Raw genomic sequence first — 13,098 nt, 5'->3', positions numbered from 1 at the left:
CCAACCCCGGCTGCCTCTGAATCAGTGGCAGCAAAGAGGGGTCGCAGGAACCAGGGCTGAGGGGACCCAGCGTAAAAGCTGGCTCCCCCAGCACCGACTCCATGGTGCCACCTGCTCCACACTCCTCCCTCTATCAGAGACAGCAGTTGGGGGAGGGCAGGGGAAGCTGCCACAAAGCAGTCCTGCCTGTGGCAGGCCCAGGCTCACCATGGGTGGAGGCTGCTCTGCATCCCGCAGTAACTGCTTGGACCCAGCACTACAGCCCACTGGGGTTCCCCACACAGCAGCAGGGTGAGTGGTGTGACGGGTAACCAGGTGTGCTGGAGCTGGGGCTGTGATGAGGCTGTCCCTACTGGAATAGCTTCACCGTGACCTTGGTCCCAGCTCTGGTGGCCCTATGTGGCCTAGCTGGCAGGACCTCGTGATAGATGGCTGAAGCACTTGACCAACTGCCCAGGCAAGTCTGTTCCCCTCCCTTGCCACTTGGTGGGAGCCTCTCCTTAATGCTGATTTATGCCAGCTGAGGATCTGCCCCAAGGTTTTTAGGGAGTGTTTTTTAATGGCACAAAATGGAGTCAGGCCAACAATCTCCTAGAAATTGTAGCTGGCATGCTGAGTGAGTGCCTTTTTACTTCACATTATTATTATACTCCAAGAACCCTATTGTAGACACAGTTATACCAACATAAAATTATTTTTGCTGGTATAGCTGATTTCGCTTGGGGATCTAGTATAAGAGATACCAGAAAAAGCGTTTTTATTTTTTTTTGTCAGTAGAAACTGAATCTTCAGTAGATGGGTTTGCTGTATTGGCAAACCTTTGGTGTAGCTCTGTCCTTTGGTACCCAGTTCCCATTGATTTCCAGTGGGAATCAGCTGCTTTTGCCTTTATTAGCTGGCTTGGGGACTCTCTGCCTGGGCGATGGGGGCTAAGCAGGAGCTGCAGTACCCAGGCAGCTAGGGTGGGATAATGGGGCTGGAGTTGTGTTGGGGAGGGGGCACCCCCCATGATTTTGATCTGCCACGCTGTATGCTTTTATGCCTTTAGGCTTCACATTATTTGGGGAAAGGATACTTCACTATTGGTTTGGCACAGATTTCCTACTGTATAACTCTGCATTTATTGATAAAACTATAGGAAAAATAAAATTTAAGCTAATACTGATCATTAAAAACTAAAAAACATTAAGTGCATAGGAATCAGCATACAGGTTAAGGCCAATGAATGACATGCATTGTGTGTACAGATACAATGTAAAAAAAACCCACATGACTGCTTAAAAATAATCACAACAGTGAATATGCAAATGCTTTCATGCTGGTCCTTCAAAAACATTTGAATGAGTTTGCTAGTGTGCAGTATAAAAAGGATTGGGAACCGCTAAAAATTCATGTGGTCAGTTGACTATTCAATTAACTGATAACTAGCATCCCTAGTTTCTGAGAGAGTATCTCAACCAACAAGTTTTTATTTCTGATTGCTATACTATGCATATTTGCTCATTTTTCAGGGGTTAAATTAAAGAAATGTTGGTGTTTTTTGGGAATCAGTATGAAGTGGAGGCAGAGACTCTCTTAAAAGTAGAGGCTAGCCCTTGAAAGGTGGTCCAGATTTCCTTTTTTTTTCCTCTGGTGGGTGATACAAAGGACTCACCAGGCAGAGTACTTGAAAATGTGAGCTGCAGAAGGAGCTGGTGCAGTTACAGCAGCGCCCGATGGGGAAGAAGAGATGTCAGCTGGGGGGAGTCATTGTACATTCTCTCTCTAAAGATGTTCCATTCACTACGTCATTCTCTACAAGGGAGAAAGGACACTTCACAGCATTCTTGTTTTATTTTTCCATCAAATGTTTTTTTAATCTCTTCATTTTGTAAAATGCAGGAAATTGCATTGAAGTTTCCATTATTTTTCAGGGACAAATCTCTAACCTCTTTGCATCTCCATTTTAATTTGGTTTTACTTCAGTATAGGTATGATGGTGGTGCTGCTGCTAATGGAGTATGAAATGCCGAGGATGTGACCATTACCAAATGCTGTACACTGAGTGAATGAACTTTTTCTCTTCCTTTTTCCCCCTCCATGCTCCTTGCCTTCAATGGCTCCAGCCCGGTTTAGGGACTTGAACAGCTTTTGAAGCCATTTGTTCTACCTCCTTTTCTTTCTCTCACATCCCTTGCCATGTGATCTTTTGAGATGTGTGAAAACAGCCACCAGTCTGAACTTTGGCTCTTTTCTTGATATAATTTCTGATTCCTTTGATGTTTGAAGCATCCATTTTAAAAAAGAAACAGTTTACAAATCATGCTATCTAAATGAATAGGAATTTTGTAGCAATCTGTTCCAAAGGATCAACACTGCACTCTTGGAAATAGAACTCATTCCATAAACACTGTAATAGTTTCAAACTAAATGTCTATCTTTTTTTTTTTTTTTTTTTTTAAAGTAACACCAGATAATGTCACCATGAGTAAACAGCAGAAACCATAAGGTGGTGAGAAGCAAAAGAGCATTGTTTGGGGGAGGAAAAAAACAGGAAGGTGCATAAACACTTCATAAACAATGTAAAAGTATAATATATCAGGCCAAGAAAGAATTTGAAGAGGAACTAGCTAAGGATACAAAAACGTAATATTGACCTATTTTTTAAATATATCAAAACCGAGAAGCCTGCCAATGAGACAGTGGAACAACTGGATGCTTGAAATGCTGAAGGAGCACTCAAGGAAAACAAGTCCATTGTGGAGAATCTAAATTAATTCTTTGCATCAGTCTTCACTGCAGAGGATATAGGGGAGATCCCTACACTCAAGTCATTCTTTTTAGGTGACAGATCTGAAGAGCTATGCTTAATTGAAGTGTCAGTAGAGGGGGTTTTAGAACATCTTGATAAATTAAACAGTATTAGGTCACCAGGACCAAATGGTATTCACCCAGTAGCTCTGAAAGAATTCAAATATGAAATTACAGAACTACTAGCTCTTGTATGTAACCTATTGCTTATATCCTCTTCCATACCAGAAGACTGAAAGTTAGCTAAAATTATGCATATTATTTTTTAAAAGGCTTCAAAGACAATCATTGAAGTTACAGGCTGGTAAGCCTAACTTCAGTGCAGGTAACTGATAGAAACTATAGTAAGGAACAAAATGTTCAGACACATAGGCCTTTTCTACACTAGGATTTTACATCAACTTTAGCCACATATGGTTGATTATCTAAGTCAAACGGTTCCCAACCACCAGCCCATGGACTGGTGCCGGGCTGCAGACTGCTCACTGCCAGGCAGCGGCGGTTCTGTGGGCTGGGATATACTGCCCAGAACCTCCCCTCCCACCACAGCTGTTGGGAGAGGCGTGCCCTGCCCTGCCTCTTGGCCAAAAGCCCCAGGCAGGGGTGGGGTCTCCTCTTGGCTGCAGAAAAGTGGTTCACTGAATGGCAGGAGGGTCGCGCAGAGCCTGGAACAGCAGCCTTAGAGCTGCTGCAATCTGGGCAGCAGCGTGCATCTGGGAGGCAGCACAGGGCTAGATGAAGAGAGCGGGGCTAGTGCTGGGGACTTGGAGTGGGGTGCTATAGGGATAGGGCTGGGACTGGGGAACACTAATATTGGGGACTGGGAGCTGGCATTGGAGGGGTTTTTGGGGGGTTGGGTGCAGTGGGGCTCTGGAAACAGGAGGCTGACACTGGGGAGTGTTGGGTGCAGGGGACTTGAGTCAGTGGTTTGTGCTGGGGCATAGAGGAGAGGTGGGGGCTCTAGGAGATAGGACTGGCACTGAGAGGCTCTGGGGGACAGGGCTTTTTATATAGCAGACCAGCAAACCCATTCACAAACTTTTAGAGGACCTGTAACATTTATTTGCATATTTGAATATTCATTATTTGCTTAATGAATACGCAAATATTAAAACAAAATGTTAGCAGTCCACCAAAAGTTTGTGAATGGGTTTTCCAGTCCAAGATTTAAAAAAGGTTGGGAACCACTGATCTAAGTGACATGGCCACACTACCAAGCCTGTTGTGCCTATCTTAAGAGTCAAGCAAGTTAATTTAAGTACTGCTTTTAATGAGTAACTCTACTCCTAGTCTTACCCAGTCAAATTTACTGTAGTGTAGATGCAGCATTGCCAGAAAGTTGATGTTACAAGCCTCCAGGAGGCCTCCTGCAGTTCCCTGCCTTGACCATTCTGGCCAGAACTTGTGTCTTTACTGCTCTCCATGGTGAGAACAAAAGCTGTGGAAAACATTGATTGGCCTTTCCTGTGTGGCCAGTGTTGCAAGTACATTCTAAGCAAGAAGCACACCAAAGTAAATGTGGAAATGACCCTGAGCAGTCCTAGCAACACTGCAGCAACTTTGAGTACTTCTGTTCCCACGGGTTTCAGTTCCCAGGGGTGCAGAAGAACGCCAGTGTGTAGTGTCTAGGAGATGTTGCACATCATCAAGCAGTAGGGAGATGAAGCCATCCTCTCTGAGCTCCGAATCAGCAAAAGGAACGCTGACACCTGTGACGAGATTGCAAGCTGCCCAGTGGCTAAAGGCTATTCCAGGGACGCTGAGTGAAAATCAAGTAGCTGAGGCAGTCCTACCGTAAGCAGCGGAGGAGGAGAGTGAAATTGGAGCAGAACCTCTCTCGTGGCGCTACTACAAGCATACGGACATCATTTTTTAGGGGGTCTGGCCAGCTTCCCCAGAGTGGTCTTGGATTCTGGCCAAGACGTGTAGCATCAGCATGGAGGTGTCTTGGCGAGATGCTGGCAGAGGGGCAGGAGGAGGAGGAGATGACTAGCCAGCTGGTGATCCCTGACACCCAGGAGCTGGTCATGATGCTGGAACCAGACCCCTCCCAGGATGTCTCCCAGTCCAGCAGCAACCCCAGGAATGGTACTTCGGGTGAATTTTACAGACTTTGTCTAACTATATCTGGATTAAGGCAATGGAGTGTGATGTGTGGCATGTTCTGTTGCCTACACAACATGGGAACAACTTGTTAATGTCTCTGCAGATGGAGCAGGAGTCTAGTCTGCATAGTTCCGTGAAGCTCTCACATAGGAACTCTTTAATCCTTCTCACAAGGATTTTGAGGAGGCCAGCCTTTTACCATCTTCTGCGGTAGGACACTTTTTCTCGCCAAGACACCAGGAAGTGGTCTGGTGTCATTGAACCACAAAGCATTGCAACATAAGGCCCAGGTTTATGGCTACATTCAATCAGCATAGGCTCCTGATCACTCTCTGTGATTTGGAGAAGACTGATCTCTTGCATGGCAACCTGGAGGAAGGAGATGGGGAAGCTTTTAGCACTCTTCCCATGAAACCACGTGTGCCAGATGCACAACATCCCCAGTGTCCCCCGTTGCTGTGGGCAGAAAAAGAAGCAGTGTCCCCAGGAAGCCACGTGTGCCATATACAGTGAGAAGCTACCCTCTCCCACCCATCATCACCTGCAGGCTCATGCTGCGGCTGGCTCCTTACCATGTCTGCCTGCCTCCAGACGGAGTGCATTCTGATGCTACCCTGAGATGTCTGAGCACCTGCTGTAAAGTGCCCATTTTAAAGCAAACATTTGGCCTTGCATGGAACACATCTCCTTTTGTCTTTAGAGACCTGTGGTACAGACTAACAGATTAGGGTTAGGCATAACACAATATATGCATTGTAAAGTCTGCCCTTGTAACTTGTTTGCAGCTGGGCCAGCAGCCAGCTCGGTATGAACTTCCCCTCCTACAGCATCTGCCTGCCTGGCTGAGATCTGCAGGCAAAAACGCACAAGGGAGGACATGTTCCATGAGGGGATGGACAGCATGCATTCCCTTGTGGAGGAGATGCAGGCAGAGCGCCTGGACCAGAGCACCAGGAAAGAAGAGCTGCCAGGGAGCAGCAGGCAAGGCAGCCCAAGACCATGTTCACCTCCCTGATTGTAGTAATGGAGCATGTGCCATCGTATCTGGAAAAGGCCTCCTCCCCGAGCCACATCTGCTCCGATGACATCCCCAGCCTCGTTGCTTCCACCACCAGGCTTGGACATGGAGTGAGGGAGGGAACATACAGGAAGCCAGACGTTCCAGGCCCTCAGTAGGCAGAAGGCCATCTAGCTCCCATTCCTGAGCTCCCCTTCCCTCTTCTGGTTCCCACTTCATTCCTTTCTCTGCTGTTTTCCCCAAATAAAAACTCCCGTTCTTTGAATAGTGGTCTCTTTCTTCATTGAATGGCAGCGGTGGAGTTAGGGGATTGAAGAAAAATGCAGGGTTAACTTGTGAAGAGTCACATGGGAGAGTCTCAAAAAAAAGTCTTGATAAAAATATTCTTCAAAGCCTCTCTGATTTGTTCTGCCCCTTGCTGTGCTCTCCTCATCACACTGGTGTGCAGCTGCTCAAAGTGTCTGGCTAGGGCTGGCGCTCTGCCTCAGCCCCTCCCCCTGCCAGATAAGTTTCCCCCTTGTTCTCTCTGGGTATGTCTACACTTGCAGCCTAATTTGAACTAGGGCTGTAAATGTAGGCATTCGGAATTGCAAATCAAGCCGGGGATTTAAATATCCCGTGCTTGATTTGCATCTTCCCAGCCAGGCGCCAATTTTTTTTCTTTTTTTAAATTTACAAGCCCTAAGTTACTGCCCGCGTCTACACGCGGCAGTGAAACAGGCGTTCAAAATAAGCCCTAGTTTGAACTACCTGTTCCTCCTGCAATGAGGTTTAACAGGTAGTTCGAAATAGAGCTTTATTTCGAACACCCGTTTCACTGCTACGCATAGACGCGGGCAGTTACTTACGGCTTGTAAATTTCAAAAATGGCGCCTGGCCAGGAAGATGCAAATCAAGCGCGGGATATTTAAATCCTGGGCTTGATTTGCACTTCCGAATGCCTACATTTGCAGCCCACGTTTGAATTAAGCTGCAAGTGTAGACATACCCTCTCAGATTATGGAGCATACAACACCACAAAGGAAATGTTGCATTCACAGAGGTCCAGTTGAGTCAGGAGACTCCTAAATCTTCCTTTTAAACATACAAATGCACAGTCAACCACCCATTCAGTACCTACTCAGCATATTGTTGAACTGCTCATTGCTGGGGCTGCCCATGTATGGCTTCATGAGCCCCGGGAACAAGGGGTAGGCTGGATCTCCAACAGGCATTTCCGCTTCTCCCACTCTGATTTTCCTGTCTGGGGGAAAAGTTGCCACTGTGCATCGTTTGAAGGAGGCAGGAGTTGCTAAAGATGTGAACATCGTGCATCTTTCCCAACTATGGCACACTGATGTCAGTGAAACGGCCCTTGTGATCCACTAGCACCATGGTGGAAATTCTTCTTGCTGTTTGTGTACTCCAAGGCAAGATGATCAGGAGCCAAGATGGAGATGTGCATTCCGTCTGTGACTCTACTGTAGATAGGAAACCCTATAAAGGCAAAGCCATCCACTACAGTAGCCATGTTTCACAGGGTACGTCTAGACTACATGCCTCTGTCGCCAGAGGCATGTAGATTAGGCTACCAGACATAGTAAAATGAAGCGGCGATTTAAATAATCACCGCTTCATTTAAATTTACATGGCTGCCGCGCTGAGCCAACAAACAGCTGATCAGCTGTTTGTCAGCTCAGCACGATAGTCTGGACGCGCAGGTGTCGACATCAAAGGTATTTGTCGACCACCCAGGTATGCCTCCTACCTGGGTGGTCGACAAATACCTTTGATGTCGACACCTGCGCGTCCAGACTATCGCGCTGAGTCGACAAACAGCTGATCAGCTGTTTGTCGGCTCAGCGCGGCAGCCATGTAAATTTAAATGAAGCGGCGATTATTTAAATCGCTGCTTCATTTTACTATGTCTGGTAGCCTAATCTACATGCCTCTGGCGACAGAGGCATGTAATCTAGACATACCCACAGAGTCACAACCTTCTTTAGCACGATGTTATTGATCTCTTTGGCTACTTATATAATAGCAACCCCCACTGTAGATTTCCCCATTCCAAACTGATTTGCTATTGACCAATAGCTGTTTGGCATTGCAAGCTTTGATAGGGTAATTGCCACTTGCTTCTCCATGGCCAAAGCGGGTCTCATTTGGGCATTCTGGCACCTCAGGGCAGAGGCAAGCCATTTGCAAAGTTTCAAGAACGTGGCCTTCTGTATTTGGAAGTTCTGCGGCCCTGCTGATGGTCCCATGAGTGCATCACCATGCAGTCCCACCAGTCTGAGCTTGTGTTGCTGCGCCAGAACAAATGTTCTACTGTGTCCGGAGGATTGGCTGGCAGCTGCGCTAGCATAAGTGCCAGCCTCAGCGCCAAGCCTTACATGATCAGCTCCACATTCTCTTCCTAGTGGAGTGGCATGCATATGCTGTCCAAATAATGCACAATTAGGCTCACCACAATGCCATCACAATGGTTTGCTGCAAAGCGAGCTCCATGCTCGCGCTTCTATGACATTTGAATGGGTGACGAGGGCACCACAAGGTGCAAGCACACTGCTTCCCCTTGATCTCATGCAAGGGTGGAGGGACTAGATGGGTGCCTTACAGGAAGCTGGCAGCATGAGCCCCTCCAAGCACCCACTGTAGAATTTTGGACCCAGAGAGCACCATGAGCATAGCCCAGAATGCAAAGCTGCCTTGCTCTGAGTCAATGCTATGCTCCCTAATAGGGACACGCTACTTTGACCATACTCAATACTTTCCCACAGTGAGAACACGGCCCTTCAACTTCACAAAATTGGGTGATACGAAATCAACCATATTAGATTCAACGTTACCTCCATAGTGTAGATGTGCCCATAGATTAACATGATATGTTGGGAGAGAGAGTCAATGTGGCATTTGTATAGGGAAATCCTGGTTCACTATCTAAAAGTGCAGGGTAATCCAGTTGACACAGTACTTTTGACTTCAGGAATCTTTTAACAAGTTTCCTCACCAAAGAAAACTAAATAGTCAAGTCATGGAATAAGAGGGTAGAACCTGTCATGAGTCAGTAACTGGTTAAAATATATGAAAAAAGATTACAAATGAACATTCTGCTATCACAATTGAGAGAGATTAATAGTGAGGTTCCTCCATGGATATCTACCTGAACCTGTTCAACATATTCATAAATGATCTGGGAAAAGGGGTGAATACAAGGTGCCAAAATTTGCAGATAATACAGAATTATTCAAGATAGTTAACTCCAAAGCTGAATGTGAAGGTAATCTATGATGTGAATTTCACTTCTTATTGGCTTGCTTTTCATAAGTGAAATACATACAAAAGGGGATTTTAGGAAAACTTTCTCTGCTCTAAATTAAAGGACTTTTTTTGTTTAATATAGCTGATGCATTTATTGAAAGAATAATTCCTATTTTTAAAAAACAAATTTGCACAGGAAGTAAAGTTTTGATTTTTTAATACTAAGATTTTGTGATGATAAAAAATGTGGACAGGAATGTTTGAGTAATTCATTTGAGTACTTTGACATTTTTGGATGCCTTCTCATTTTTATAGACTTTCATGTCATGTTAATTAAGACTTATTGGCAGATATTTAAGTGCTAAGCAAAATTAATTTAATTTCATCTTGTTGAAAGAATGAAGATTTTGTTTATTGAAAACTTTATTGTCCAACTAAGCAATAACAATTTACAGTATTACAGACAGATTTTCATAAATATTAATTATCAAGCTGAGAGTGATTCTCTTACTGAATTACTAGTCAAATGCAGTATCTTGTGGGTTTTTTAAAATCTTACTCCAATTAATTCATATGACTATAGAACAGCTGGTTGCATTTAAACTATAAATATTATTCTCATCTACATTCATCATTAGACTCAGGTGTTGTGTAGTCATCAATTGCTGAACTAGATCCACTATTTGATCTGAGGAAGTGGGTCTGGCCCACGAAAGGTCATCATCTAATAAACCATCTTGTTAGTCTTTAAAGTGCTACATTGTCCTGCATTTTGCTCCAAAAATAACTGTGGTTTATATAGGTGGGAACAATCATTTGAAAATGCATCTGCCATTAATATGCTAACATTCTGTCTTGTGTGGGTGCGTTTTCTGTTTATAGAAAAAATATAAACCAAGTTGCCTGTTCATCTTTATAAAATAATTAGTAACAATAAATAGTTGACAAATGTCTTTATGTATATACTGGTAATTGTGATTATTTACAGGACTCTTATTAGATATCTGAATAAAATTATACATGTTTTAGAAAAAACAGCAAATGATTTTTTTGTCTTTAGCTGCAGATAAAGATGACAGTTCTGAAGACATTTCAGTGCCAAGTAGTCCACATACAGAAGCAATTCAGCATAGTTCTGTCAGCACTTCCAATGGAGTAAGTTCAACCTCCAAGGCAGAAGCCGTAGCCACGTCAGTTCTCACCCAGATGGCGGACCAGAGTACAGAGCCAGTGCTTTCACAGATTGTTGTGGCTCCTTCCCAGTCACAACCTTCAGGAAGTTGATTAAAAACTTGCATTGCAACAGTTTCTTAGATATACACTTGTGACTTTAAAGGGAAAACAAGACCAGTCACTATCTAAAAAAAGTAGCTTAAAAATATTCATTTTTAAAATTCAAATTTAAATTTGGCGTTAAAGATTGGCAGATCAAGAGGAGACTCAACAGTTTCTAGTCTCCTCGTAGAATGATTTTTTTTAAAAAAGTTAGTTTAATTATTTTGAGTGCTCAATGTGTAAAGTGTGTGAACAGTACAATGTGGTTTATTTCACTTTTAATTTGGTATGATTTCAACCAACATTGGGGTGAATTGTTAAAGCTCATCCCCAAGACTGTGATAGTAATATTGTTATGTGACATTTTATACCAAAGTTCTGCATAGTCCCTATTGACTTTGTAATGTTATCAAGGTCATAAAGCACTAGGCAAGAGAAAAAGACAGTAACAGTGCATTTGCTTTTAGTCTTTTTGCCTTTTTTATTGTTTTGCACATTGAGAGAAAGAACATTGGGAGAAAATGTTTGCTTTATGTCATATGTACCATTTTGTTTGGCTTGTTAATTGTTTTGTTTGGTTTTTTAAAAAAAAATTGTTTAACAGGGCCAGTATGATGTAGGGACATAAAGTACTTTTATGCACATACGCAAAACAGGTGAGGGTTATTACTAACTAGATTTTCTTTAAAAACTGATGCCAATTTTTTCAACATTTTATTTTTAAAGGGGGAACTTTATTTCTGCTGTCAAAACAGTGGACTGCAACTACCATTTGAGGCTAGTAGTAAACAGATGTTGTACAATACAGGGTTATCAGATACGAAATAATTTTCATAAATAGCTTGATACTTTGTGGATTTTTGAATCACAGACTAAGGAATTTACTCATACACACATATGGATGCCAGAGAAGCCTAAGAGACCTTTGTTAAACAACACTTCTTCTCTTCTTTGTCATTGTCTTGTATTTGCAAGCTAACTTGTACTTAATTCTTGTGTAAGCACTGTCATCTTTTAGTAGCAAAATTTTGATACCTTTCTTGTGGAAAAATCAGTATCTACCATATCTTGGAAACAATGTAATTATAATGTGGGTGTGTATGTGTGTGAGAATGGTTCAGTAGTTTATGCCAGCAGTCTTTGCTTGAATGTTTAAAGATGCCTTCAATGTGATGCTGGCTGATAGATTGCAGTTTAAAAATGTTATATACAGTGCAAACTTGGGTAACTAACATTCCATGATGTATGTTTGTTTCTGATGGTATGATTGTAGGTACACTTCTTCTCATTATCCAGTCATCTGTGGGATATTGAGTTTTTTAAATGTGCCATTACCTATTTGGATTCTTTGCTCATGTTCAAAATATAGTACAATATTTTACAATAGATTATATGTGGGGAGTAGGTTTGTGCTTTCAGGTCAGAAAACTTTGTATAATAGCAAAAGAATAGCAAATATTGGCAGTAAGACAGGATTCCATTATGTATATAACAAAGATTTAATGCATTTATAATGGGTTGAGTAGTTCATTTTCTCTTCCTTCTCCATGCTACACTGTTTTAAATCTCAGTGCTATCCAATTCCTTATGAGATTCAATTTTAAATATATGAAATGTAATTGGTAATACAGAGGAAGAACATAATTTGTATAATATACAACCGTACTATAATCAAAACTGGACAAAGACTTATCTGAATTGTGTGTATATCATTTCAGTGCTGTATGTGTGAAAATAATAGAAATTCTAAATATTTTGTATTTTAAAAACAAGGAAATAATTTTTGAGTTGCTAAACCCATATGTTTAAATACTTTTACCAGTTTAATGGGGGCAGTTAGTTATTGAAAAAGTCCACAGTGGTAAAATATACCATAAGTCTTGTGAGAATGTAGTTGATCTCAAAGGCACAAAATGTGAATTATGCAGGTATACAGTTATTACTTTTCATTGTAATTTTAGCAAACTAGATAAAAACCTCATTGGTTACATTATCATTCTCTCTCCTAAACACTAAGACATTTTTACATTATTTATTCAAGTGATTTTTTTAAATAAAGCTGTTGTGCCTGTAAAATAAGTCTACGTAAGCGTGAGGAAACGTGTAAACATTTTAATGAATTCATCAATGCCATTGGGAAAGGAATAATAATAAACCTGTCTGTGCTCAGCAAATGGAGAAGTACAACTATGAATTCCGTTTTGAGACATGTCACACTACTTCTGTACTTAGCATTTTGAGTCTTTACATTTGACATGTTTCACAAACTGTACTGTTTTCTTTCATATGCAATTTGCATGAGTAAATCATCAGAGAATAATCTTTAAATTATGTTCCTATTTTAATGAAATTATAACTGTTTTAAAATGTAGTGGTGTACTCAGACTTCTTTCTCTTGTTAGCATTTATATGGAAATAAGGACTAGAGTGTCAATGTAACATTTTATAAATGTAGAAGAACAACCCTGTATTCTAGAGATGGAGTCAAATTCCGTTCTTCTACCCTTTGATTCAAACCACTTTGCTTTGAAGAATTATTCTTACATCATTAGTTCCAGGAGCAGAAGATGGGCATCAGAAAGGAGTCTTGCAACATAGCCTATAGGTCACTGATATGGTTCAACCTGATTTCTATTTGCAGTGAGTTCCATAGCAAAGTTTAATAT

General features: G+C 42.0%; 1 protein-coding gene across 12 annotated transcripts in view; it reads left to right on the top strand.

Moving 5' to 3' along the window:
- Positions 1–13,098, top strand: part of ATF2 (activating transcription factor 2) — a 102,160-nt gene that overhangs the window by 83,960 nt on the left and 5,102 nt on the right. For 11 of the 12 annotated variants that reach the window (XM_075933682.1, XM_075933683.1, XM_075933672.1 and 8 more), the window contains one exon: positions 10,218–10,312. In XM_075933682.1, the coding sequence (XP_075789797.1) occupies positions 10,218–10,312 (95 nt within the window). Of the gene's footprint in view, positions 1–10,217; positions 12,804–13,098 lie in introns of those variants that run through there. The other variant, XR_012905228.1, reaches the window with a different exon arrangement.

The sequence above is a fragment of the Pelodiscus sinensis genome, chromosome 7 (genome assembly GCF_049634645.1).
Source record: "Pelodiscus sinensis isolate JC-2024 chromosome 7, ASM4963464v1, whole genome shotgun sequence".
Lineage (NCBI taxonomy): Eukaryota > Metazoa > Chordata > Testudines > Trionychidae > Pelodiscus > Pelodiscus sinensis.
This window is presented reverse-complemented; position numbering and strand designations above follow the sequence as displayed.